Source organism: Podarcis bocagei (genome assembly GCF_964188305.1).
Source record: "Podarcis bocagei genome assembly, chromosome: 3".
In the NCBI taxonomy this organism is placed as follows: domain Eukaryota; kingdom Metazoa; phylum Chordata; class Lepidosauria; order Squamata; family Lacertidae; genus Podarcis; species Podarcis bocagei.
Genome location: NC_138127.1, coordinates 24,969,592 through 24,996,297, shown reverse-complemented (window position 1 = coordinate 24,996,297; position 26,706 = coordinate 24,969,592). Strand labels below are relative to the sequence as shown.

The 26,706-nt window shown below is 39.5% G+C and overlaps 1 protein-coding gene across 2 annotated transcripts in view; it reads left to right on the top strand.

Annotated features, from left to right (window-relative positions):
* Positions 1-26,706, top strand: part of IMPG1 (interphotoreceptor matrix proteoglycan 1) — a 91,090-nt gene that overhangs the window by 2,378 nt on the left and 62,006 nt on the right. Inside the window, exons 2-3 of one of the 2 annotated variants that reach the window (XM_081187338.1) lie at positions 8,484-9,173; positions 22,963-23,196. In XM_081187338.1, the coding sequence (XP_081043464.1) occupies positions 9,107-9,173; positions 22,963-23,196 (301 nt within the window). In that variant the 5' untranslated portion in view covers positions 8,484-9,106. Of the gene's footprint in view, positions 1-8,483; positions 9,174-22,619; positions 22,850-22,962; positions 23,197-26,706 lie in introns of those variants that run through there. The other variant, XM_081187339.1, reaches the window with a different exon arrangement.

Here is a 26,706-nt window from a genome sequence, read left to right as displayed (position 1 = left end):
TGCCAAGGAAAACAGCAACTTAACTCTCACAGTCTGCTTGGGCTTGCTACATCATTCTTTTTTGTTTGCGTTCTCTCCACAGTGTCATCTTCTTCTCGATCACAAATTTCCTGTTACCTCCTGGAGCCTTTGGCAGTTTCTGTGGACATGTGTATGTTTCACCTCACATAAATCGAGCTCAGTAATCCAAGCTGTGCCTTCTCAACACCATATCAAGGAAGATAATGCTCAGCAGAGAAAGAGGATTTGAAGACAATAGTCTGGCAGGTCTTATGTTTGGCTTTGTAGCCGTCATCTTCTTACCTTCCTCTAGAATCTGGAACACTGATAATGTAGCAACCATAATCCAACTTCTTTTTTATCTTGAAGGCAACAAAGATAAACTTGTCTATTAGTATTTATTAGTGGCATTTTAATAAAGATGAAAAATATCATATTTTATCAGGCAAATATAGAAAATCGTTATCCTTAAACAGTGCGATGGCACCCACGTGTGAGATGCCAGAACAGAGCCCTGCTGAAAAAAGCCCTATTCTTAATATAGAAACAGGAAGTACAAGCAAGCCATACTTACTACTACTACTACTACTATTAATTACATTTGTATATTGTCCATATCAGAAACACATGCCCCTTAGCAGAGGTATGCAAGATTCATTTTCAAATGCATAAAAAAGGACATACAGCTGTCTTTGATGCCCTGTGTTAAGTGTTTGTTAAAATAAAATATAATAATAATAATAATAATAATAATAATAATAATAATAATAATAATAATATATTTATACCCCACCCATCTGGACACCCACTTTGGGCAGCTTCCAACAGAATATTAAGAAAAATAGTTCAAATACAAAATAAAAAAGTTCAAAGTTGCCCCTAAAGTTGCAACCTAAAAACTAAAGGGGAAGAGGAAGGTTTTCCTAAAGCTGTTGCATAAGGACTATACAGTGGTACCTCAGTTTACAAACTTAATCCGTTCCGGGAGCCCGTTCTTAAACCAAAGCCGTTCTTAAACCGAGGCACGCTTTCCCTAATGAGGCCTCCCGCCGCCGGTGCCCTTCCACCGTTCGTTCTGTTCATAGACCGAGGTAAAGTTTGCTAACCGGAACACTACTTCCGGTTTTGTGGAGTTCGTATACCAAATAGTTCGTAAACAGGGCTGTTCTTAAACCGAGGTACCACTGTAGAACCAAAGGGAGGCATACTCTGGCCTCTGTCACTGGCTAAGGGCCACCTGCAAGCTGTACTCCTTGCCTCCCAGGAACAAGATCTTGGGAAGGAGAAGACCAACCTGACTCCATCCATCAGCCAGTGCTGAAGGAGCTGCTTCAGTGGAGCTTTAGTCTTCCCTCCCCATTCCCTTTCCTTTTATATCGTGTCCATTTAGCTGTCTTGTATGTAGGCAGGGACAGTCTTTATACATATAGCACTAAGAAGACTGTAGTCAGCTTATCAATATTAGAGAATAGCATTTTTGTTCCACATTAGACGTGAATACCAATCTTTTTTTGAAGAGTTGAAGAAGGGGATATGCGAATAGATTTGTGTTGTTCCAGGTTTGTGGTACAAGTTAACTAGGCTCAGCTCATTAAGAACATGTTGGCAAAGGTGCATTGATAACGCTGAATGTGAAATGTCAGCATCGTTCTTTAGATGCAATATTTATTTATTGACAGCATTTATATTCTGACCCATAACCAGAGTTCTCTGGGTGGTTTAGAATAAAGATGTTTAAATACCCTGCCAGCCACAAAATGCAAATGCAGCACCAAGTTCAGTAGCTGATAAATCAAGGCATAACATAAATTGAAGACAGGAGGATTTTCAAGCAGCACAAGCGGATCTTAAAAGCGTCAGAATTCCAAATCCTGCAAAAACCCTTACAGGCCTTTAAGCCTTTAAAAAGCCCTTTAAGAACCTTTTTTGTAAATCCCTGGGGAATAAAAAGAAAGTCTTCCTCTCACACCCAAAAGAATGGGTACCACTCTGGAGACAAGCTGAAAGTATGTTAAAAATAGTGAGGGGGCAGGGACAACATAGGAGGCAATGAAATATTATTTTTTTAAAAAATTGAATCATGTGCTGAAATATTATTATTATTATTATTATTATTATTATTATTATTATTATTATTATTTTAATTAATTAATTAATTAAGTTTCTATACCATCCATCATTTGAAGATTTCAAGGCGGTTCACAAACAAGGCAAAACAATAAACCCCCTCTCAAAAAAACACTTAAAAGGCCATGGAATATTAATTAGCCAAAGGCCTGGTTGAAGTGGAATGTTTTCGCCTGGTGCCTAAGGATGTATAATGAAGGCACCAGGTGAACTTCTTTGGGGTGGGCATTCTACAAATGGGGAGCCACCGCAGAAAAGGCCTGTTCTTGTGTTGCCATCCTCCGGACCTCTCATGGAGGAAGCATTTGAAGAAAGGCCTCAAGTGATGATCATAGAGTCTGGGTCAATTTATATGGGGAGAGGCAGAGTGTAGTGGGGAGTTAAAAGAATGCTTTTTCACAGGTATGCTCTATGCATGTGTCATAAAAATAGTGAAAGGTAGAAAGTGACACAGAAGCTGATATTGGTACTAAGTGAATATACACTCAGCCTACATTACTTTTCTGAATCTTGGTCAGTGTTCCAGTCATGAGATGGGGAAAAAAACACTGGAAGAACATTAATAGGATTTATGATATAAATATATCTCTGCCACTGCTTGGTGTGCCCGCGAACATGAATAATGTTGGTCCAGCTAAACTAGAACAACACACACATCAGCGCCAAAATCTTAGATAAAACAAATTTAATGAATTGAGTTATATTTGAGTTCTGGGGGACCAAACAGGGATTTGAATCATAGTAACACAATCCAAAAGAAAGCAGTGAAGCTAAGTAATGGCAGCCACATAATCTCAGTGTTCAAAGCAACTCCTTTTTTATAAAGGACCCCCAATAGCAACAGGAATGGGAGGAAATAACTATAGGCTGCAGAGATATGCAGGCTACTGTCTGTAAAAGTAAAAAATAGTCACAGCCAATTCTGTGAGTTGAAACTTTAAAAAATGATAGAAATCAAATGCTATTTGACATGAAAAGGCAGCATTCTCAACAGGCGGAATGTGCAATGTTAAAATGGTTCCCAAAATTTTTGACAGTTGAACAGGGCAATCACATACATGTTGACTCAGATGTAAGTCCAATTGTTTTCAATAAGGCTTTCTCCCAGGCCAGCTAAATGCTTAGCATAATTTCATCAAGTGCATGAGGACATAAAAGGAACTGTAATAAAGAGATGACATTTAATATACAGCAAATGAATATAAACACTTTCCACATACACCCCATCCAAATTCTATTCTCTTTGTTGTCACACATTCTTTTCTTTTTCTGTCTTCACACTTAGATTTCCACTTTTACTGGCATGACTTCAGTTCTTTTAACAGCTGCAAAACAAAAATGCAACAAGTGACTTTTCCCAAACATGATAGAAAAAACATCACCCATTGAATTCCTGCAACTAGACTTCACACAGGATAGTTTTCTCCAGTTGCTTCAGCTGTTGACAAGTTATGATAGCGGAGGTGCATTGTTGTAATAACTCAAAAAAGAAAGAAAGGTAAGAGTGTTAAAATCTTGACATATATAGTTCAAGCTTCGGTTGTCAGCATGACTCAGTGTGTTGATAAGGAGAAATAACAATTAATATGAAGGCATGTTAATTAATAGGAGATTGCTTATAGGTGTGCCAGTTCACTTCCTTGTATTTTGTCACAGCTCATAAAGATAAACAATATTAGGAATTCTGTTGCTAAATGTTCAGTAGTAAGTAGCCTTTCCCAGGCATCCTGTCAACTTCAGATAACATTTGTGCTGCTAAGGGAAACTTAGGGTGGTATTTAACTATGTTTTACTTAGAGTAGACCCATTGAAATTAATAAGTATGACTAAGTTGTGCTCATTAATTTCAGCAGATTTATTCTGAGTAAAACATGGTTGAATACCACCCTTAATCTTCATCCGGTTCATGTTGCAGGTGTGTATATGAGCTTCACTAACTTTCCACATTGAAAAATATTTTTCAGATGCAGCTATCTTGCAGAACAGGTGATAAATAGCACCATTAGATGTCCAGATGGTTTTAATTAAATGTATTTAACTATTGTTTGTTTCAACATAATGAGGAAAATGGCCCTTACATTAGTCTCTCCCTCCCTCCCTCCCTCTCTCTCTGATTCAGTTCTCCGTGTAGTAACTTCGGAACCACAGGTGTGACTTCAGAAGTAGGGAAGAAATACAATGAAAGAGCAGGAGTTCTGAGAAGCACAATGAAAAGAAGCTTCTACATACAATATTGTTCTTTTCAGAAAACACACAGAGAAGTGCTGCAGGGTGTTTTTGTCATGCTGCTGCTTTATACATCAGGAATCAGTGGACACAAAGCCTGTCAAACTTTCCTAGCACAATCTTCTGACAAAAAAAGAAACTTCTTGCTTCCTGTGAAGGAAGCAAGGAAGTAGTAGAGCACATGAAAAGTCCTTAATCGTCAGCATCTCCAAGTGGACCTGGGAGAGATAGGCCTGAGACCCCACAGAGTCACCACCAATCAGTGCCAACATTACTGAGCTAAGAGGACCAATGGTCTGAGTCAGTATAATGTGGCTTCCTGTGTTCTTTTGTTCTGTTGGTGAAGAACTGAGTCAGCAACTCCTTGGGTCAGGCACTCTCTGATATGCAAGCAATAGCTCAAAGCTTTTCATTTAGGAGTTCAGCTTGGTTCAGCCCTGGGCATGATCCAAAGCTCTGCAATGTGCATACTGAGCTTCCTGCAGATGGGAGATGCTCATGTCTTTTCTGAAGTGAGGTAATAAAGGTAAAGGGACCCCTGACCATTAGGTCCAGTCGTGGCCGACTCTGGGGTTGCGGCGCTCATCTCGCTTTATTGGCCGAGGGAGCCGGCATACAGCTTCCGGGTCATGTGACCAGCATGACTAAGCCGATTCTGGTGAACCAGAGCAGCGCAAGGAAACACCGTTTACCTTCCCGCCGGAGCGGTACCTATTTATCTACTTGCACTTTGACATGCTTTCGAACTGCTAGGTTGGCAGGAGCAGGGACCGAGCAACGGGAGCTCACCCCATCACGGGGATTCGAACCCTCGACCTTCTGATCGGCAAGTCCTAGGCTCTGTGGTTTAACCCACAGTGCCACCCGCATCCCTAATACTCTGTACTAAATAGCCATTCCCATTACCACATGACGGGAGGATAAAAGTTCATATTCAGTCAATTCTGATAGCTTGTCCAGCACAAGGATCCTGCTTTGTATATCTGAATAATTTTCATGTGTGGGATGGGTCAGAAATGAGAGCAGCAACTACACTGCCGCCTACATGTGTGAGATGGGAGTAATGGCAGCATATTGGATATGGGTCCAAGAACTGTTGGTCTAGGAATATGATTTGACACAGAGCCTCCTTGCCCCTGCTTTGCACATGTCAAAATCTCTATTGGTTGAAAGAGAGTCTCTTTGTGGGTGCAAAGTTTGATCGCATAAAAGCTGCACCTACAGCAATTCCCTTTTGCTATGGGGGCGTACTGGGAAGAAAAAACAACATTATCTGATCCGCCATCTTGGGAATTGCACAAACCAGCTGTTAATTAGGAATCAATGAAGCAGTCCACTCTGGGTCCTTTGTTTTACCAGTCTTAAGTTCACTTTGCCACATTTCCACATCAAATTTTGCAATTTTTTATTTTAAAAAAAGTCCTAATGAAAATCCACCAGCATTTTAGTGAAAATGTCTCATATTAGACACCTTTTTGCAAGACTCTTTCCCTACTATTATGCATTTAAATGTTCTTTTTCACTATTACAGTGGTACCTCAGGTTACGCTTTAGGTTACATACGCTTCAGGTTACACACTCCGCTAACCCAGAAATAGTACTTCAGGTTAAGAACTTTGCTTCAGGATGAGAACAGAAATCGTGCTCTGGCGGCGCTGCAGCAGCAGGAGGCCCCATTAGCTAAAGTGGTGCTTCAGGTTAAGAACAGTTTCAGGTTAAGAACGGACCTCCGGAACGAATTAAGTACTTAACCCAAGGTACCACTGTATATGCATTTTTAAGAGCATTTCTCCCTAATAATACACAAATTTGTACACATTTTTGTTGGGACCACTGCATCACAAAATTCAGAAAAGTGCAAATGTAAATTATACTCATGCCTCAGTTCTTGGATGCAAATTAGGTAGGTTTGCATTAAGATCGGAACCAAACCAAATTTCTCCTCCATCCCTAGCTATTACCCACATGTTCCTTGATAGGTGGAGAACAGATGGTGACAAATGAAGTCTTCTGGCATTCATCTGTATTTGCTTCTCTTGGCTGAATGAATGCTTCAGCTTCAAGCACTGCCCTGCTATGCTTCACTTGTATGTTTATAATGTCCCATTGAAATACAGCCATTAAAAAAAAAAGCTTTGCCTCTTTAAGAATGTATAATTATTTATGACAGCAAACCGGCTAGAAGAAGCACTTCTAGATTAATTAACAGTGACCCGTAATTAAACACAGCAGTACTTTAGAGAAGCAACAGTCCCTTGATAGCATTGCTTTTGCTATAATGAGTGTTTATCATCCTTGTTTGCTTTCACAGTGGTAGTTATCAAGTTTAGTTACCAGGTTTTTTAATTAAGTGGAAATATGGATAAGGTACTGTAAAAAATACCCAGGATTTACAGATAGCTCTCAGTGTATGAATTCCATCAGAGAAACATTCATGCGGCCCATTCCTGTCTTTATTTGCAAGTAAATAATTCCCACTAAATTCACTTGAGTTTATTCCCATGTGAGATGATGCTGTTCATATCAATGTGCTGCCAGTGGCTGTCATGGAAAGTTGTTTTGTGTGTGTATATACATTTTAATGAAGTGTAGGTGTTTTGTATGGGCTTTTCGAATGGTATGATGTGTTTATGTTTATGTTTTAAAATGTGCTGTTAAGCCTATTGTGAAAAAGAAGTTTTGCAGTCTTTTCACAAAGTTGCTGTATATCTTAAGTTTATTAAAGTTAGCAATATGGAAATTTTGCAAAATACGTTATCAGTTTTTGGTAAATTTGAATGCACTTACAATCTCAATAGCAAAGTTTGATAAGAGAGTCTGGTGCCAAGTAATTTTGTGCAAACACACATTAATTTAGTAATATGCTAAGTAGTAGATTATTCTGTTCTGAATATGTACTGGGTAACTAATAATCAAATCTTGGTTCTGCCAGGTGTTATTTCAGTATTGGGCTCAATGCTTTTAAGCATTCTTCAAAAACTTTGATTCCATTTCTCTGCCTTTCCTAGTGACCATGATTATGTTTATCTGTTTTGTTAATTATCCTTTAATAATGGGTATCTTGGCTACAGAGCAAGTACAAGGCTTTCAGAGAACATTCAGTCCTCCTAGAAAATCCATTCACTGTCATTGCAGAGGTGATGTTGCATTGACAATTCCTGCAGTGTGTAAAAGAACAGAATCTCCTAAAGAACAGACAACTTAGTCTTTTCATCCTCTCATGTTGTGATTTTTACATGCCTTAATTATGGTTGGAGTTGCACGTTGTTCCCAGTATTTATGAAAGAAGAAATATCACCATAGCTATAGTGCTGCTGGTATTCTCATGTGTAGCTCAGAGTAAATCCAGAATTCCATTGTTCAAGATGGCTGATTTCCTGGCACAAATTTCTCTCTTTATTTCCAGCAGGCTGGAAGAAATATTTGTTCAGAAAACATAAATCCATACTCCTAAAGACTGTAAAAAATTAAAAATAATAAACAGGTAGCAGGGTAGGTCAATTTGGGGTCCCAACAGCAGCGGCTTTGTAATCCTTGCCACAAGTAGATCACAGAGGGCGATCTTTGTTTTCTTCTGCCATTGTTTAAATCCCAAGTAAAAATAGAACTCTGACCAGGTTCAAATGAAGGTTGTTCTGAGAGCAACTTGTTCCTGCAGCGCTAGGAAAGTTTCTTGCCGCCAGTGAATCTCACAGTGTGAAGCCTAACCAGGCAAACAAAGATATGCAAGAGAATGAAAAGACCAATCCCATCATTATCCCTGCTTTTCTGGAAGACGTGTAACCTCTTTTTAACCAAATAAAGATAACAGTACCCTGGCACAAACATAGGATAGGTAAATCTTACAATAGGTCCAACTATTATTATGGAATGGAATGCTGATTTGTAGAAGGAAATACTTATCATTAACAGTATTGCAAATTGTGTTCGGCTTCAGGCTGCAGAATGCATTCCTCTTACTTTCCTGTCTCTGCCCATGAAACCTTCTTTTCCCTCCCCACCCCCTCCTAATCTAATTTGGAATTGGTTGCTCCAAGTTGTGACTGCTGCAGAACTTTCCTGCTGAGTCATGACATTGCTTGCTCAGACATTGCTAAAGCAGCCTTTTCATGGTTTGATTTGTTTTTAAGGGAAAGGCTCCGAACCGTCAGCTTGCTGGAAGGATGTTCGCGAGCTATGATTGCACCTCACCAAAGTAATGGGCTCTCCTACTGCCGTCATTTGCCGATGCTTCTTGATGTGACATAGGCCACATGACTGGGATGTCCAAATGGCAAGGGTTGACAGGTAATGGTCACTAGAAGAAGGCTTCCGTTGTTTATCATGGTGCTACTGAAAGTCTACTGGGAGCTGACAGATGCCACTCCAGAAGGTTAAGAAGATGAAGACAGCTCCTCCAGCTGGACCATAAGAGGGATTATGTCTGAGCAGCAGATAAACAGCTTATTCCAGAAACAGACACTGCTTTTTTTTCTTCTTGTTTAAACTTCGTCACTCTTCTCCGAATTCTCACTCCAGTTCTACTTTCATTCTCTCTGGGTTACAGGTGTGAGCTTGAGAATTTGCTCAGGTTTTCTGCATCCACACCTGTTATTACACATCAGGCCAGAGAGCATTCTAAACGACCTGGGGTTTGGCAACCCCTTTCGGGGGGGGGGGGGACGCAGCTAGTAGGAAGTTTTGTTCCTAGTCCAACATAAGTTCTGTTTCCTGAATAACCAGCCTTGAACATTGTGAATGATAAAAAAGCAGCATGCATCTGAAAAGTGGATTAATATTTCTTATAATTTGGCTCGCGCTCCAAGTTCAAGGAAGCAAAGGTGAGTATATCTTAAAGTATATTGATGCTTCAGTTGGGGGGGGAGGCAAGGGGTTTAGCTGAGAGGAACAAATGCCAAATTTACTGTGCGAATGTTAAAATGTGTTTTGCACTCCAGATTTGGGCATGCTTTCATTGAAGAGTAATTTTTGCTATAGGATTTGTTATTCCTATTCACTATCGCTGTATTACAGAAACTTTTTGTGCTACCCTTCATAAAAATTCCTAGTATGCCTGATTCAGTCAAATTAGCCTCTGTCGATGATGCACTTCAATTTAGACCTTTCAGTAAGACACATATAATCTCAAAACCAAAAAGGGCAATAAATGTGAAGAGGTAAATATGGATTTCTGCTGAAAATGTTTAATCCAGCTAAAGTTGGTCATTTAAGTTAGTTGCAAATTCACTACCAATTTTTCCTTTTAGTTTCAGTGAGGCTTAATTAAAAATAACTTTTGGGTGGATAATGTGCTTCCATTTCATTTTAAGAGAAACTGCTATAGTTCAAAACTGCAGATGTACTTGCCATCAAGGTGTTTATGTGTTAATGATAATGCTGTACAGGGATTTAAAACATTATTTGTTTGCTGAGAAAGGCAAGAACCAACAATGATAATAAAATGGTACATACTACTTTTGCAGTGAATTAATTTTAAAAAAACAAACAAATAAAGTCTCACTTTGTTTTAGAATGGAGTCCTAATATAAGCAAAGGCATTTAGTCTACATCAGAACTGGGCTATGTTTCTTCTGATGAAGTGGAAAGTTCACATGCTTTGAATTTTGTGTAACAGAAACAGCATCGTCACTGTTATGTTTCCCTTTTTCTTTCTAGGCAGAAAACAGCAATTGGGTGGGGGATTTTGTTATTGTTTATTAGTTCATTTAGTGTACTGATTTTCTTTCATTTTTAATAAATAGATAAATTCACATTGCTATGATTGGATTTTTTAAAAATGCAAGGATTCAGTCCACATTCAAACTCTGGGTTTGTCCAGCATATTCCTATGAAAAGTGAAGTACAAAAAATGAGTGGATTTTAGCTCATGCCACAAATATTTCATACTGCCTCACTCATTATTGACTAACTTCATACATATACCAGGCAGGTAAACGTCAAACGAGATTCAGGATCAAATCTATTTTTATTGGATTGTCAAAATGAGTAGGGATAGATTAATGACAGTGTGTTCCCAATACTGTTTTGAAATAATGTCTCTAGATGAAACAATGCAGTCATTTTTCTGCTATTTTTCTTAAGCTGCCTGATAATAGGAACTATCATCATTCACTAACATACTCAAATAGCTGTAGCAAACACTGATCAGAATCAACGTTGAGAATATTTGTCTAGAGAAAAATATAATTTAGCTAAGTAGTCGTACCACTTACAGTTGTCTTTTGAAACCATTGTTTGTTATTCCATCTTTCATTTTCACAATCCAGTTAACGTAATCCTTTAATACTGTTTTAAAAATTGGGACACCTGGATGCTAGAGAAAAGTGAATGCTTATCTGCAGCAAGAGGTATAAGCAAAATGTGGGTAGAGATTCACTGCTCTTGCATTGAATGAACCTTTTAAAGCAATTAAAACAAACTTATTTGACAGATTGTCAATTAACAAGGGTATGAATCTTGTAGCCTTTTTTAAAAAAGAAATTTATTATATGGAAATATATGTTTGTTCTTATATAATTCTTGAGGATTTCAACCCGTCTGAAATTAGGTGACATACTAGATGACATTTTAGGAAGAAGAAAGTGACTATCTGAAACTTCCTGATAGAGATTATGAATTATTTCCCCAAGAAGTCATCATTTAGAGGATAAGGCACAAGGCAACTACCTGGGTCAGGAGGGGACAGGAAAAGGATTAAATAATAAAATCTCTTTTTTCTTACACTTTGAACCTGTACCAGACAGCTTAACTCAAGATTATTTCTGTGCATAGGGGCTATGACAGATCAGAAGATTTATCTTAAACAGTGCTGGTATTTGTCAGTTTGTGTTATAGTCTTCCCAATGTGATTCAGCCCTCCCCATTTTTCCTTTGTGGAAGTATGGCATGAAAATGTATGCACATATTTTGATACCCCTACCCTACCCACTTGATACCAGAGTCTTGCGGCATCTCAAAGACTAACAAATTTATCATAGCATAAACTTTCATGTCCACAAAGCAGTCCACAAAGGCTTGTACCATAATGAATTTGTTAGATGACAATCATAATTCCACATACCAGGGAGTAAGCCTTGTTGAATTCAATAGGACTTATTTCTGAGTCGAAATGGTTAGGACCACACTGTTAGGCTTTGTTGTTTTGGGTGCAGCAAGCTAACATGGCTAGCCTTTAGAGATTTGAGCAGATATATATTTTATTTAAAGGTACTCCCAGGAAGTTGTCATTATGCCTGGACAGAGATTAACGCTATGAGAGTTGCATTAGGAAACTTCAATTATTTGTTCGGATGAAAGGACCGCTTTGATACTGGGCTCATCAGTTTCTTGCTTGAGTAAAGACAGAGACAGCAATTATGCAGCTTCCCCAGAGCCAATTGTGATGTAGGTTCTCCTCATCCAACTATCTTTTGGAAACTTTCCACAACAGTAATGTCATCTTCCAGGAAGGTCTGTCATGTTAGATTCTACACTGGGATGAGGACAGTCATGGCATAACAGTTTATGAGCCTACTCTTGACATAGCAATCTAATCCACATCCTGGAATTCAGTTTCTAATCTTGGCTCTACCTCTGTTTTTCAGCAACTATTAGCTTTGATAATGGGTCTCAGACATGAAACACTGTTTCAGAATGAATCTGATACCCAAATGAAAGGCAGATGCAAGACATTCTGTCATACATGGACAAAGTGCTACGAAAGCATTAATTTGACTTATATATTGACTTCCTACTTATATTTAAATAACTTTGTTATCCTTACAACAAAATTCCCCCATGACACAATTGAAATAGTATATCTTCATGGTTTGAAGGTGCAACTTCAAGAACATTCCAAATATCAATGCACCAGTATAAAGAATAAACTAAAATAATAATAATTGTAAGTCTTCTTGTTGAGAATTAGAGGGAAATACACCCAATGTTGGGAGGAGACTTCCAGATGATTTGACCCACATCAGGGATATAGGAAGCTGCTGTTTACCAAGCCCAAACCCATTGCTCCCTCTAGCTTAGTTTTGTCCTTACAGTGATTTGCAGCAGTTCCCCAGAGCTTCAAGCAGTGCTCTTTCTCAACCTGCAGCTGCCAGAGATTGAACCTGGGTCTTTCTGCCTGCTAGCCACGTGCTGTGCCACTGACCTATAGTGCTTCCTCATCCTTTCTTAGCACAGTAAAGCTATTTGGAATTTCCTCTTCGGGCTCCATGATTATTAGGCATAATTCCAATGGTTGCTCAGACAAGCGGGCAACACACACACATCCCTCCTAACCAGAATTCTAGTAATATTTTTCTTCCATACCCTGAACTACTAATACAAGATGCATGATCATTCTTGTCACAGTATTATTGACTTCTTTTGTTATACATGAAAATCATGTAATGGTGAAATGTTGCTGAAAGCATTAAAACAACAACCCTATATTGTATTTAATTGGGTCATCCACATGTGAATGTACTATCTCTTGATGATGTTCCATCCCTTGATGGCTTATCACACACTGTGTTGCCTTTGATGAAACAGTGCAATATTGTTGAATGGCATCAAAGCAAAATTCACACATCCATGTTATCATCACATGATTCAGGAGTTACTCAGTGAGTCATATGAATATGTGGACATGTTCTCTGTCTAAATTACTTACACATTGAGATCAAGTACCTCTACATTGTGTCCTTTCCTTTTCAGAAAAGAATATGAGGATCATGTGGTTCATGGAAGCCTAATGTGAGTTTTAGGTCAGAGAATAAATATTCACCAGTTTATTCAGACAGGCGCACAAAAGCTTTCTATGTGCTTTGAGAAATCATTCTAATTACTTCTGGCTTTCCACTTCCCCTCCTGACGGCCTCAGCAGTGACTAGCAACTGTTAAAGATCTCTGTTTATATAACTGACCTCAAGAAGAAGGTTAAAAATATCTGTACCAAGAGGCCCTCATCACAATTTTTCTTTTGTTTAGACAAGGCTACAAGCTTTCGAGTGCTCAACACCATTCCACAAGTTAAATTTTCTGTTCACAGTGGAAATACTATAGGCAGTTGTATTGGCTGTATGCATGCAACCTGTTCTCTAACACAAGACCTGGGAGTGACCTTTTTGTATTATTGAAGTATGACTTATAAATATGACATAGGGATAAACTAGTCATCATGATAGATATGCTTGTAATATTTATTGTATACCATCCATCTGTGTCCAAACTATTATGTTTTAAGATCAGGAGGGGGAAGCCTTTTGCCTACTTCCGAAAGAAGATATATACAATGAAGTGTTTGAATTGACTGTGTTGGTCAGTTAGATTAGATAGAGGCATTGCATGCTTGACTCTTGATAGCATGGTGACTAGTGTCTTATTCCTCTGAGACAAGTAGACTTGATAATAACAGGGAAAATGGGGGGGGGGGACTCTGGAGTGCGAGAACAAGGCAACTAATGCTAATAACAGACCCTCTGTACAATAATGATCCAAATCAATAGGTCCAAATTAATATTGAGTAGTACTGTACTCTTGGCAGGAAGCTCACTCTATTGTAGTCTGTGGTCTGGTGTTTTCTTTTTAATTTCATAATTTTACTGTGACTTCAAACCGGTCAGAAGAGCATTGCAATCTATGCTGTTCAGTTGCCTGTGTGTGCATATAGACGCATTTGCATTTGTGTGCACTGGAGACAAGCTCCATCTACTACACCTGGATGGTTATGTGCCCATATTTACAGAGGACAATCCTAGCCCAAGCCTGGTTTAAAGACAAAGAAAGAGGGACATTGAAGTTGCTCATCAACAGATTGATGAGCTTACAGATCACCTGACCACAGTCTTCCCAATATGGTGACATGTACTGAGTTTCTATTTAGAACAATCATTTACAGGAATCATTTCTAAACTAATTTGTATCTATCCATTTCAGTTACAACATGCAAATTTAATGTCTTTACCACCAGCCTACAATCCCTATTCTGAGTCACTTCTATAGACTCTGTGGCAGGGGTGAGTGAATCGATGGATTTGGGTTTATTTGTTTCTCTTTTTTCCCATTTTAAGTTTAGTTCTCCACATTTCCACATCCATTTGCAAATTCTTCTTTTTTAATTCCTCATGAAAATTCCTCAGCGTTTTAGTGTGAATTTCTCCTAATACACACAGTTCTATGTGGAATTTTGCCTAACATTTTTATGCAAAGCAACAATACAGTTTTATGGTATCTTCATTAAGGTATGCAACCTTTTTGTACAATCTTTGCTGTAGAGTATGCATTTAGGTAAGCATTACTTGACTGGAAAACTCACTCGCTTGCAAAATGCAGAGAAGTGTAGATTTCCAAGGCTGTTTATCTTTCAGTTCCTGTATTGCACATTAGGTAGGTTCACCTTTAAATGCAAACTCAGTTGAATATCCCTCCCATCTCTACACTGAGGAAGGAGCTGGTCACTGAAGAATGGTAACCCTAGGAAGTCAAGTGAGCAATTTGTTAAGAAGGCATTTTGAAAAGGCACAGAAGGGGACCAAAAAGGCACTGCCATTTTTGAGGGGCAAGTACCAAAATGAAAACGGTTGTTGGTAGACAGGAATATTTGGGCATACAGTACCCCAGTATATATACTTGCACGGGATAATAATTAGTGTGTTTAATGTCCCTTCAATTGCTGTTTTTTCTGAATTTTAAATAATTTATTATTAACAATAACTTATTCTTTGTCCTACCTCTCTTAAAAGGTCTTCCAAGTGGCTTAGTGCATGAGTCTGTGTTACGTTTTTCTTCAAAGAACCAGCCAGCTCTTTCCAACTCAGCTCCTTTCTTATTTTCCCTAGAGGACCAAATCCTACTTTGAACTAGTCTTCACACTCTTTCATCGTATAAGTTTGGAACTGCCTTATAAAGAGGCAAAATGTTAAGGTCAAGGCATGTAATGGGAGTGATGGCATTTATATAGAGCCTGTATAGCTCTATACATTTGTTGTGCTTACTGTTGGTATTTTAAATAGTAAGATTCCCTAAGGGCCAGCTGCTTTAGTACATCCAGTTGCTGATGAATGGCTGTGAAACCAAACTTTTAGCAAGCTGTATCCATTCACAGGAGAAGGGAGCAGAATTAGTCCTGCTCTAGCGGCTCCAAATACACAGCCAAAGCTCTACACAAGCAGGAGCTACCCTTTTAACTTGTATTATAAGAAAGGGAAAGTTCTGAATGTGAATATTCCTCCCCCTCCATTGAACTGAATGGGAAATGCTACTACTGGAAAAATTTGCTCAAGTTGTATAGTATGTGAATGATACGTCTTTCTTACTCAGCTGGCAGACTCAAGTATTATTTCTTTGTTCTGGCTGTATTGCAATGTTCATATTATAATATAAGCATATTCTTGATTGGATTTGCCCATCTGCCACATTTAAATACTGATCTGTATTTAATTATTAAAGCTCCCTTTCCATCATTAGTTTTGCCTAGTAATTTAAATACAAGCAGTGCAGCAGCTGAAAATGTAATTCTTGTTCTTAGCTTGCTTAGCAGCATATATAAGAAAGCTAATAAAATTATCCACTTGATAATTTTTGGAAGGGGAAGTTGTCATCCAATACTGCTTTTGTCTCTGAATTTATGCAACTTTTCCCATTAGTAATTGGTCTACAGTGGTACCTCGGGTTAAGTACTTAATTCGTTCCGGAGGTCCGTTCTTAACCTGAAACTGTTCGTAACCTGAAGCACCACTTTAGCTAACGGGGCCTCCTGCTGCTGCCGTGCCGCTGGAGCATGATTTCTGTTCTCATCCTGAAGCAAAGTTCTTAACCCGAGGTACTATTTCTGGGTTAGCGGAGTCTGTAACCTGAAGCGTATGTAACCCGAGGTACCACTGTACTCTGAAGGCAGTATGCCTTGCTAATCAATCAGGCAGTCCTGCCTGCATTTTGAAAGTATCTTATGGGGCAGAAATAATTTGCTTTTCATAGCTTTCCAGCATTGGGCTGACCTTCAGGATATTATTGCCCCTTCCTCCAAAATTATTCAAATTTTAGCAGGTTTGTTTTATGCGATCACCTACAGCTGTTTGGTCCACATTCTACATTTTGTTAGTCTTCTATTTTACATAACCATATTCTTTATGCTTTTTTGCTATGGGCAGCTGTGACAGTGCCCCTCAAATGAGTCCATTATTTCTCACCAATTTCCTCATGCTATAATAACTCATTCTCTGCTCTCTCTTCTTATTTTGAGTCTGCATCACTATGATCTACTTTCATTCTGTGTGTGTGTGTGTGTGTGTGTGTGTGTGTGTGTGTGTGTGTGTGATAGAGAGGTCAGTGGCACAGGCGAAGCAATCCTATGTAGGCCTACTTAGAAGTATGTCCTATAGAGTTCAGTGGAACTTATTCTCATGTCAGCATGCATGCAGCCTTGTACTCAGTTCTTAGTGTCTTTGCAAGGGAGGAGTGTGGCTCTTCCATTTAGCTCTGCCTACTTGTGATTCCCTGATTCTTCTACCCCTGGTGCCACCTACCATCACCTGCCATTCTCTGTGTTCTCCAGTTTGCACCTAGTCTCAAGAAGGAGTATGCAAACAACATGTTGAGGAGAATGAGATGTGAGAGTGCTATAGAAAGGTTTGTAGTAAGTAATAACATTAATCTATAAGCTGCCAAAGATTTGGCTAGTGTTCCCCACTAACAAAATATGTGAATTTCAGAAGCCTTTGAACTGTTTGGTCCTCAAGCTTAATTTTCATACTAAAACACACACATACTTAAATATTGGATTTTCCCACTAAATACACACACGCTTTAAAATTCAAGCTAATGGTTATTCCAGGGACAGCTTTTGGAAGGAAAACAGTACTGAGAGAAGAGTTAACCTGTCTTCTCATGCTGTGGAGAGTCTTGGTCCATACTGGTTGTGGAGGATCTGAGTGGTGGTTGTCAATGAATTTGTCATCAACCAGTGAAATGATCTAATGATCTAATGTTTGACGCTATCAAGTGCTGCCATGAATAGGGCACCAACATTGAGGGCTAGTTTGTTCCAGGAGGACTGTCAAAAGAATTTAGGTGACCATGGCAAGGGGAAAGAGTTGTTAATAGAAAGAATAGTGCCTCAAAGACGTACCAGTGAGTCAACATTAGCACAGAATTACGAATAAGAAAAACATTACATAAATGTTAAGTGATAATGAAAGGTCAGCGGTGTGTGACAGATGTCTGCCTATCTACAATTGAATTATAATTGGGGAGGGGGTAGAGTATTTCCACAGCTGTCTTCACAGTACAGAAATCAGGAAATGCCTTTGCAAATAACCAGAACTAAGTAAAAGGGCAAAATTATCATGCTTAGCCAATATGTCACATGCAGATACAACACTGATAATAGCATAAAATATTTGTTATATGTGGCAAATCTGAGGCTGGAGATTAACTATCCATGCTTCTGAGGTTATTTGAAAATATATGTATTAACAAACTCATATATGTAGTGCTTCTAAAGAGCGAGAAGCTGGATGGAGCCCAAGACTGACAAGTCCTGCCATTAGCTGTGGTAGGACTAAAGTAGAACGGAATGTGGTTACTAAGCAATGCAGGACACTCAAAAGCACTTCTTAAAACTGTTACTTTACATATTCTAGAATTGGTCTAACATTAAAAATGGATTCTAGGGCTAAATCCTTTCACAAATTACTAAAGCATGCTTACACCCAGCGCAATTGAACAGCTGCCTCTCTTACTGAGAGAGGGAACTAAGCTGCCCTGCTGAGTGAATGTTTTAAAGTGAGTGGGTGGGGTGGAGGATAAATGGGAAATCCTTCTCAGACTTGGATTTTAATCCAAGATGGTGGATACTTTGGGGCTTGTGATACATTCCTGTTCTTTGAGCTGCCAAAGTTTCCTTCTTGGGACAAGCTAGGTAAGCTCCATCAACACCCCTACATTCTTGCCCCACTTGTGGACTTCCAAACAGTTGGCCACTCTCAGACATGAATCTATAAGGTCCAATTCAGCATGCAAATTCATATATCCTTGTCCTGAATTTTCACACGATGTATATATGTGCTCGGTGTGTACTGATTAGCTATTTAATCCTGGAATACTCCTCTTTGTCACAAGCAGTTGAATGGGAGGCTGCTGGTCCCGCACTGTGTTTTACAGCAAGGCCCTTTGCTACTTTCTGGTGTTTGAATTGTATTTGTTTCGTTGAATACAGAGAGCAGCCTTATGCAGAGTCAGGCCAGCTATGCAACTTGCCACAGTTCAGAGAATGGTTAAGAGTCAAGACACATGATGAGTTCTGCTACTATGCATTGTGCCCTCCCCAGGGAGAAAGCAGAACTACACCTTTAAAAATGATTTGGTTGGCTGTGGTATCAGGTGCAAATGGGAATGGATCGTCAACACCCTACTAATCAACTTCTGTTGACTTTTAGAAAAAGAGAGAACAGGTATATCAAAGTTCACCTGTCAAGGATTTAGAATTATGTGAAGCTAGGATGAGTCAAGCTTAATCGCCTACAGAAGGAAAGGAAGGGAATTCATAGTAGTACGAGTAATTTTCATGTCACAGGACTTCTTAAAGGATATATTGTTACTGAGAGGCTATAGAACTTGGCAAGTGAGATATTTTAAAAGGTGCTCAATGTGGTGGCTTGCATTTTGCTGGTTTTGCTCTTTGGTGGAAAAAAGGTATGTAATTACTAGTAACTATATCTATGTAAGTAAGATATGGGGGAGGGGCTGGTCAACAATGGTCTTTCCAAGTGTGGAGAGCTTGAAGACATGGGATATTGGGTTTATCTATTTATATTTTAGAAATGGATTACAGGGGAGATACAATTACCTCACAAAGGAGGTGAATGTGTTCTCGTCTTTCTGTGAATCCTTTGTCTGCCTTACTTCCCCCTGGTCTGGGAGAGGAGGGCCTTGACTGTGCCTAGTGACGAAACAAAAGGTACATGAAAGATCATGTGAGAGCAAGTATGTGCGGTGTTCAAAAAAGTGATGGAAAATGAAACCTCTGAATGCTTTCTTTTTGCCCTTTACAGCAAATATTTATGCTATCTTCAAGAACCAGCTGCAAGGGGTCTTTGTTTAGGCCAAAGTTTCCCAAACATAGGTCTCCAGCTGTTTTTGTACAGCTCCTATCATCCCTAGCTAGCAGGACCAGTGGTCAGGAATGATGGGAAATGTAGTCCCAAAACAGCTGGAGATCCAAGTTTGGGAAACCCCAGTTTAGGCATTTTTAAGAGGAACCAACCCCAAAGACACTTGCGTTTGCATCATTTAAAGGTGCCAGAATGTAAGCACCACTTAGGAAGGTAAAGCTCCCAATTATTCATTGCAGTTGTGGCTTTATCTGCCCTACACCTAACATCATGTGGGCATGACTAGCTAAAAACAGCTTTCTGAGCAAAATATAGCCTGCAGGCCAGAAATCCCTCACTCCTGCAGTGGAGTGGTTGATGGGGACTAGGGAGGCCTGAGTTCAAATTTCACAATGTGTTAATGAAAAACAGATCTTGAATGAAAAATAATAGATTTGTTTACTGGGCCCAGGAAAAAACAACAACCCAGCATGTGAACTACATCATGTTGCCACTTTAATGAGGCAAGCTGAGACACCAAGCACCATTCCTCCCACTTGCTTGCTTCACTGCCTGTACCAGCCATACTCTACCCATCTCTGTCCACCCACCTTGTGAGGCTTTCTGCCTCCCTGTCTCATTCTGAAGAAGGGCCAGAGGTTTTACCATGATTGAGGAAGGGAGGAGAGGAAGACAGAGAGAGAGAGAATCTGCCGGTACTGATGGCAAATTAGCAATACAGTGGTACCTCTGGTTACAAACTTAATTCGTTCCAGAGGTCCATTCTTAACCTGAAACGGTTCTTAACCTGAGGTACCACTTTAGCTAATGGGGCCTCCCGCTGCCGCTGCACAATTTTTGTTCTCATCCTGAGGTAAAGTTCTTAACCCAATGTACTACTTCCCAGTTAGCAGAGTCTGTAACCCAAAGTGTTTGCAACCCAAGGTGTTTGTAATCCGAGGTACCACTGTATAAGAAACCAGCACTGCGGTGAGGTAATTTTAGATCCTGGACTTAATGGTTGTGTCCATGTGCAGTACACCAGTTATAAAGCACATGTTTAAGACTACTCTTCTTCCACCCTGCACTTGACCCAGTCTATGATTGCAACGGCCTCTACGTTCCTGATAGATTAGAACCAAAACACCAACCAAAAATAGCATGGCAACTCTGTTAAAAAAAGAAATACTCTGAAAATGAACAATTTCTGTACTTCACACTCGCTTAAACCATAATGTCATCTCCACAACAGGAGTAAAATGGAGTTTGCTGTGTCTCAGGAAAAGAAGTAGGAGAAAAGTGCAATCCGTTATGCCAGCCCTGCATGTTGCTGTGCCCATTCTTCATGCTGGATCACAGAATGAACAAATAACAACGAACTAAATAAAAATAAGAACTTTTCTGAATCAGTTTAGGCCAGTGCTGGCTGGGGCTGATGGGTTCAGTATATCTGTGGGACTTCAGGTTAGGAAAGACTAATTAGAAGTTTACAGCATAATCAAGGTTTTATTCTCCACGCCCCATCCTTAGAATTGTAAAGTTGAAAGGGTTGTCTTGTCCAACCCCCTGCAATGCAGGAATCCTTTTGCCCAATATGGAACTCAAACCCAAGACTCTGAGATTAAGAGTCTCAGGCCAACTGAGATATCAAGAAGTTGTTCCATACATGCTTCACATTTGTGCCTTATGACTGAAAGGTTTTGTATAGTGCTGCTTTTCCACTTTGGCAGTGCCTTAGTTCATGCAAGGTTGTTTGTTGTTGTTGTTGTTGTTTACAAGTCCCTGTCAAAACCTTCCCACTTATTGAATATCTAGTCTGGCTCTCCTTCTTAGGTGTGCTGTTTCGGCAAACTGTTTTATTTGTGTTTGATGCTCGTTTTGCCTGGTCACAGGTTAGTGAAAAACAATTGATTGTTGATAGAAATGGAGCTGAGAAGTATGGCAGAACCACATTGCTGTCTTCTCTTTCCTTGTTGTCAGTAATATATTAGAAGGTAGGGGTGGGTGTGTGGGTGTGGGTGGGTGTGTGCCGTGCCCTTGCAACCAACACTAAGATTTGTGCAAAAGAATAGTTCTGGACCAGACTCATATTATCCAGGTGTTTTACTCTCTGTGTGGAAGAGCACTTGTCTAAATGGTCTTAAAACATACTGGAATAACTGTTCCCAGCTTGTGTGTTTTGAAAAAGACATCCATTGGAATGTTAATTAAGAAATGCAACAGTCCAATGCACAAAGGAAGCTACTTTTTCTCTGACATATTACCGGAAGTGTCACTCCCCCCAATTTTTTTCCTGTCAGTTCAGATTCAATTCATTCAATTCCAAATCATCACAATGAAGCATATATTCTCTCTTATTTTCTTTTCATCTATCTAACAACCACTGACATAATAATGAATGGTTACGGCTTTGCTTGAAGCTATATTCTTCATTTCAGAGAGTAAGAGAAAACTATAGACGTAGATCATTCCTGCTACGTGGAAACTTGTCATGCTCCACTAAATATTTAGCTCTAAGTTTTCCTAATATTCTTATTTTCTTGTAAGCTTGATTCTCTTGAAAGACATTTGATTCCTTTTCTCTGTCCCTTACTGAATTTGAACTATTTCCAAATGCAATTACCATCTACAGTCAATTCATTGGTATCTAAGTTAGCTACACACATATTGTTAGCCTCCTAGACAAATATTTTCTGCCTCAGAAAGTTTTCCAATTATCTACACATTTTACCATTTCCTTTTCATGGAAGGTCTTTAAACAAATATTGGGATGCTATTTACCTTTCCTTCTTTTAGGTTGCTTGTGCAATTAAAAGACAGAACTGCAAAAATGCTTCCAAAGCATCTTGAAAAGTTCATTTAAAATCAACATTATAATTTTTTTTAAGCATCAGTGAATAAAATTGAAAATATAATTACTTCACTGACTGCTCCTTCATTATCTCCATGAAACTGATAATGCAGCTTTTTTTTTTGAGCCATTGAAATTCAAAGCTCATAATTTCCTTACTGTTAACTTAAAAAATCACATGCACCTTGAATTAGTATGTCATGTATAAAGTTGTGTTAGGCATAATAGCTAGACTAGCAAATACGCTGTACAAAGTTCTGCGTTCATTTATTCAAGATTACTTTCCTGCATAATTTCCCACAAAAAAGTTAATGTCAACTTTCCCAGTGCTTTGGTATCTTTCATGAGCCAGAAGCAGATGTATCCTGGTGGGGCTGGGAGTGCCTGGAGTGCATGTGACTCGAAACAGCCAAGCATAAACTGCTGAATGATGCAACAGGCAAACCTACTTTGACTTGAAAGAGAAGATAAATGTAGCACAGTGGACAGTAATGCATACGTTTAGACAGAGAGATCTACACCCAGTTACTTGTAACAGAGGCAAGTTATAATGAAACATTTGTCATGTTGCTGGTATTTTGAGGTAATAGTTTGTTTCCTTATTCTTCAGTAAATGGGGGTTGACTACCCACAACCATCTGTGTACTGTATAGCATTTTATTGATGTATTTTTTCTCTTTGACTTTCCTTTAACAGAAACCCCTAATAAAATGAATCGCGGTGAAGCAAAACATCTTGCAGATGCTTCAGGGTCTGAAAAGTCAGAAAGAACAACAAAGAGGTCTAAAGTATCCACCATCCGAAGGATATTTGATATGGCGAAACATCGAACAAAGAGGTCTTCTTTTTTCCCAACGGGAGTGAAGGTTTGCCCTCAAGAGTCAGTGAAGCAAATTTTAGCAAGCCACCAAGCTTATTATAGGCTAAGAGGTGAGCATGCCACAATTTGATCTGCTTTCGATATACCACGCAATTATTTTTGTAACAAGTACCCATAACCTATTGGCTCATAACCTATTGGCCACATGTTTGCTTTTTCTTGCAAGAAAAGACTTTGAAAGCAACTCTGTAGGCAGTGTTATATCTTTCCTGATATAAGTGGTGCAACACTGCCAGTATGTTAAAAATGACCGTGTGAGGTCCCAGTGTTATACTTCAAGGTTTGCTGTGGAGAAGCTGGTGTCAAAATTCTCCTCAGCCGTGAAGATCAGTGGATGACCTAAGGCAAGTTAATGAAAGTCAGCCTAGGCCAGCTCACAAGGTTGTCTGGTGCTAAAATGAGATAATTCTTAATGTATTTTATGCTGCTCTAATCTCCTTGGAGAGAGAGTGAGGTACAAATGTGACAAACAGTCTATAAGCAACAATTTATACTGAATCAGACAGTCAGCCTGGTCTTCTACTGTCAATTCTGCCTGCGTTTCATCTCTTCATAAGTAACCATGTAAACCTGGGGTAAACAAAATGGTGTCTTCAATATGAGCTTGACTACAACTCCCAGAGGATTTCACAGAGGCAGCTAGTTGACTGCTGTGGGATATGGGACTTGATGAGCCCTTAGTCTTCTGATCCAGCAGTGTTCTTGTTGTTTGTTGTTTTCTTAAATTGCAGCTTAATTCTAGAGATGTTGTGTTGAATCAATAGCATTCCAGAGGCAGCTTGCCCTCCACACACACTGAATCCTAGTACAGCCCAATGTGAGCTGTGTCACATGAATTTCTGGATGATGTGTTTTCATTCTAGTAAAAGTAGCACAAGGTAGAAGTAGGATTCTTTCATGCCCTCCTGCATCACTTAGAACTATATTTAACCTAAGGACATCTGGAGATTTGTGCTGCACCAGACCAAAAGAAGGGTGTTGGAGGAAGGTTTTCCAAGACACACAGGCTTTTGAGGGGCTGTTTATAATGATGTAGCTGCTTTGAATTAAAAGGATCCAGATAGCGTACACCTGCAGTCCAAGACAAATTTTATCGTTTAGTGAAGCTGTTTGAGTTTGTCTGCTAAATATGATAAATGCCGTCCCTCTTCTGGAGCATCAGCAAATGCAGAAAAATTGTCATGCAGTTCCACATATTTCTGCATCTCTCATATTTATGTTTTGTGAGTTAAGATGTTCCGCAAGAATGTTTGTAGAACGTATATAATACATTATCTTGAATAATTCATCAGCAGCGGTGCCATAGGTTTTGTCACACATGAGTTTTGCAAATGGGTTAAAAATGATTCATGCATATCAGGAACTTGTGGTGTTTACAGAAAAACTGCAAGCAGATAAATTTTCTGCCATTTATAGAATGGAATAAATCCAACCTAGAACTGTAAAAGTGGGTGACTTCCTATTTGCCCAGAATGGCACCTATTTTCTTCCAGACCTAAATACCGCAACAGGCAGCACTCTTACTACTGTAGAATCACAGGGATAGAAAAAGTATGGTTAACCATTCCCTTTCCAGCAAGAGCATCTCCCTGCATAGTAATTATACTTAGGAAGAAAACAAAGCCCTCTCACTGGTGCCAAAAGGAACATATTTTTTCTCAGCCTAATTATAGTCCTGGGAGGTAAGAGGGATAGAATCATAGAATCATAGAATCATAGAGTTGGAAGAGACCACAAGGGCCATCGAGTCCAACCCCCTGCCAAGCAGGAAACACCATCAGAGCACTCCTGACATATGGTTGTCAAGCCTCTGCTTAAAGACCTCCAAAGTAGGAGACTCCACCACACTCCTTGGCAGCAAATTCCACTGTCGAACAGCTCTTACTGTCAAGAAGTTCTTCCTAATGTTTAGGTGGAATCTTCTTTCTTGTAGTTTGGATCCATTGTTCCGTGTCCGCTTCTCTGGAGCAGCAGAAAACAACCTTTCTCCCTCCTCTATGTGACATCCTTTTATATATTTGAACATGGCTATCATATCACCCCTTAACCTCCTCTTCTCCAGGCTAAACATGCCCAGCTCCCTGTTTCCTGTTTGTATTGCTGTGTGTGCTCCTCTTTTTATGCTACGATCCCAACAAAAATCCCATTAAAATCCTGACAAGATGTGGTGTGGGGCAAGGAGAAGGCATGGCTGGGTGTGACCTGCAGGTTGGTGTTCTCTGACTGCAGGATTTCATGCATGCTCTGAATGTTAGTTGGTATCATTAAACAAAAAGTGATTGAGCAGGAGACGTAGTTCATCTGCCAAGGAAGAGTTAAAGCATCAAAGACTGGGAATGTTTAGCATGGTGTGCTGGGATATTTTGGGTATAGCTACTTCAATAGCCTCTGAGGTACTCCTTAGGTAGTGGTTTTACTCAGTGGTGTTTCCCTGTTTGTTGAACAGCCTCCTCAGTGTGATGTTTCTGTCTCCTTTGCTCTTAACATTCAGGAAGTTGAAATAAATTAAAAAATTGTCTAGTACCACCTTAGAGACCAACTAATTTTGTTCTGGGTTTAAGCTTTCGTGTGCATGCACACTTACACAAAAACTTATACCCAGAACAAACTTAGTTGGTCTCTAAGGTGATACAGGACAATTTTTTATTTTTTTTCAATTACGTCAGACCAATATGGCTACCTACCTGAATTCGGGAAGTTGTTTTTTATATTGTTGTATTACCCTTACAAAAAAAAGCAGCTACCTAGAATGCAGCTACTCTAAGCAGCTACCTAGAATGAACTAATGAGGATGGAAAAGAAAGTTGCACAGTGATTAACCCTTTTATTTCAGCAATTATTGAATTCACCAAGTCACGATGTTTGCTTCCTTGAAGTGACTGTTTTGAGCTTCCTTAGCAATTTCCCACTCAAATCTATGTTGAATTTGGTAGCACCATGGCAACTTTTAGCAATCAATTCAACACCACTTAAATCTTGCATCGCACCAGGTCCTATGCACCATTCAAGTTTCTGTCCATGGATGCCTCTCGTCTGGTTGGTTCCATGGCCAACTATTTTAGGTTAGTCATTAAGGACACCTAGAAATGATACCTCTTTTTCATCACTGGAACACGGTAATCAAAGTCACTCATCATTACAATATTTCTTCCTACAGCTTCCTCCTTTATTTCACTCTATATCTCCAAATCACTCTGGATGTTTTCAACAGGGGGTGATGGTACCTTCCTAGTACAGTGGTGCCTCGCAAGACGAAATTAATTCGTTCCGCAAGTCTCTTCGTCTTGCGAGTTTTTCGTCTTGCGATGCACGGTTTCTCATAGGAATGCATTGAAAATCAATTAATGCGTTCCTAGGGAAACCGCCTTCAGACCAGGTCCGGGGACAGTCTGTCCCCGGACCTCTTCTGAAGGCTGGGGGGGAACAAGGGCTTTTCTTCCCACCCCCAGCATTTTAAAAAACCCCGGGACAGCGGAGGACTTCTCCGCTGTCCAGGCGATCTTAAAATGCTGGCGGGCGGCATTTTAAAATCGCCCCGGGACAGCGGAGGACTTCTCCGC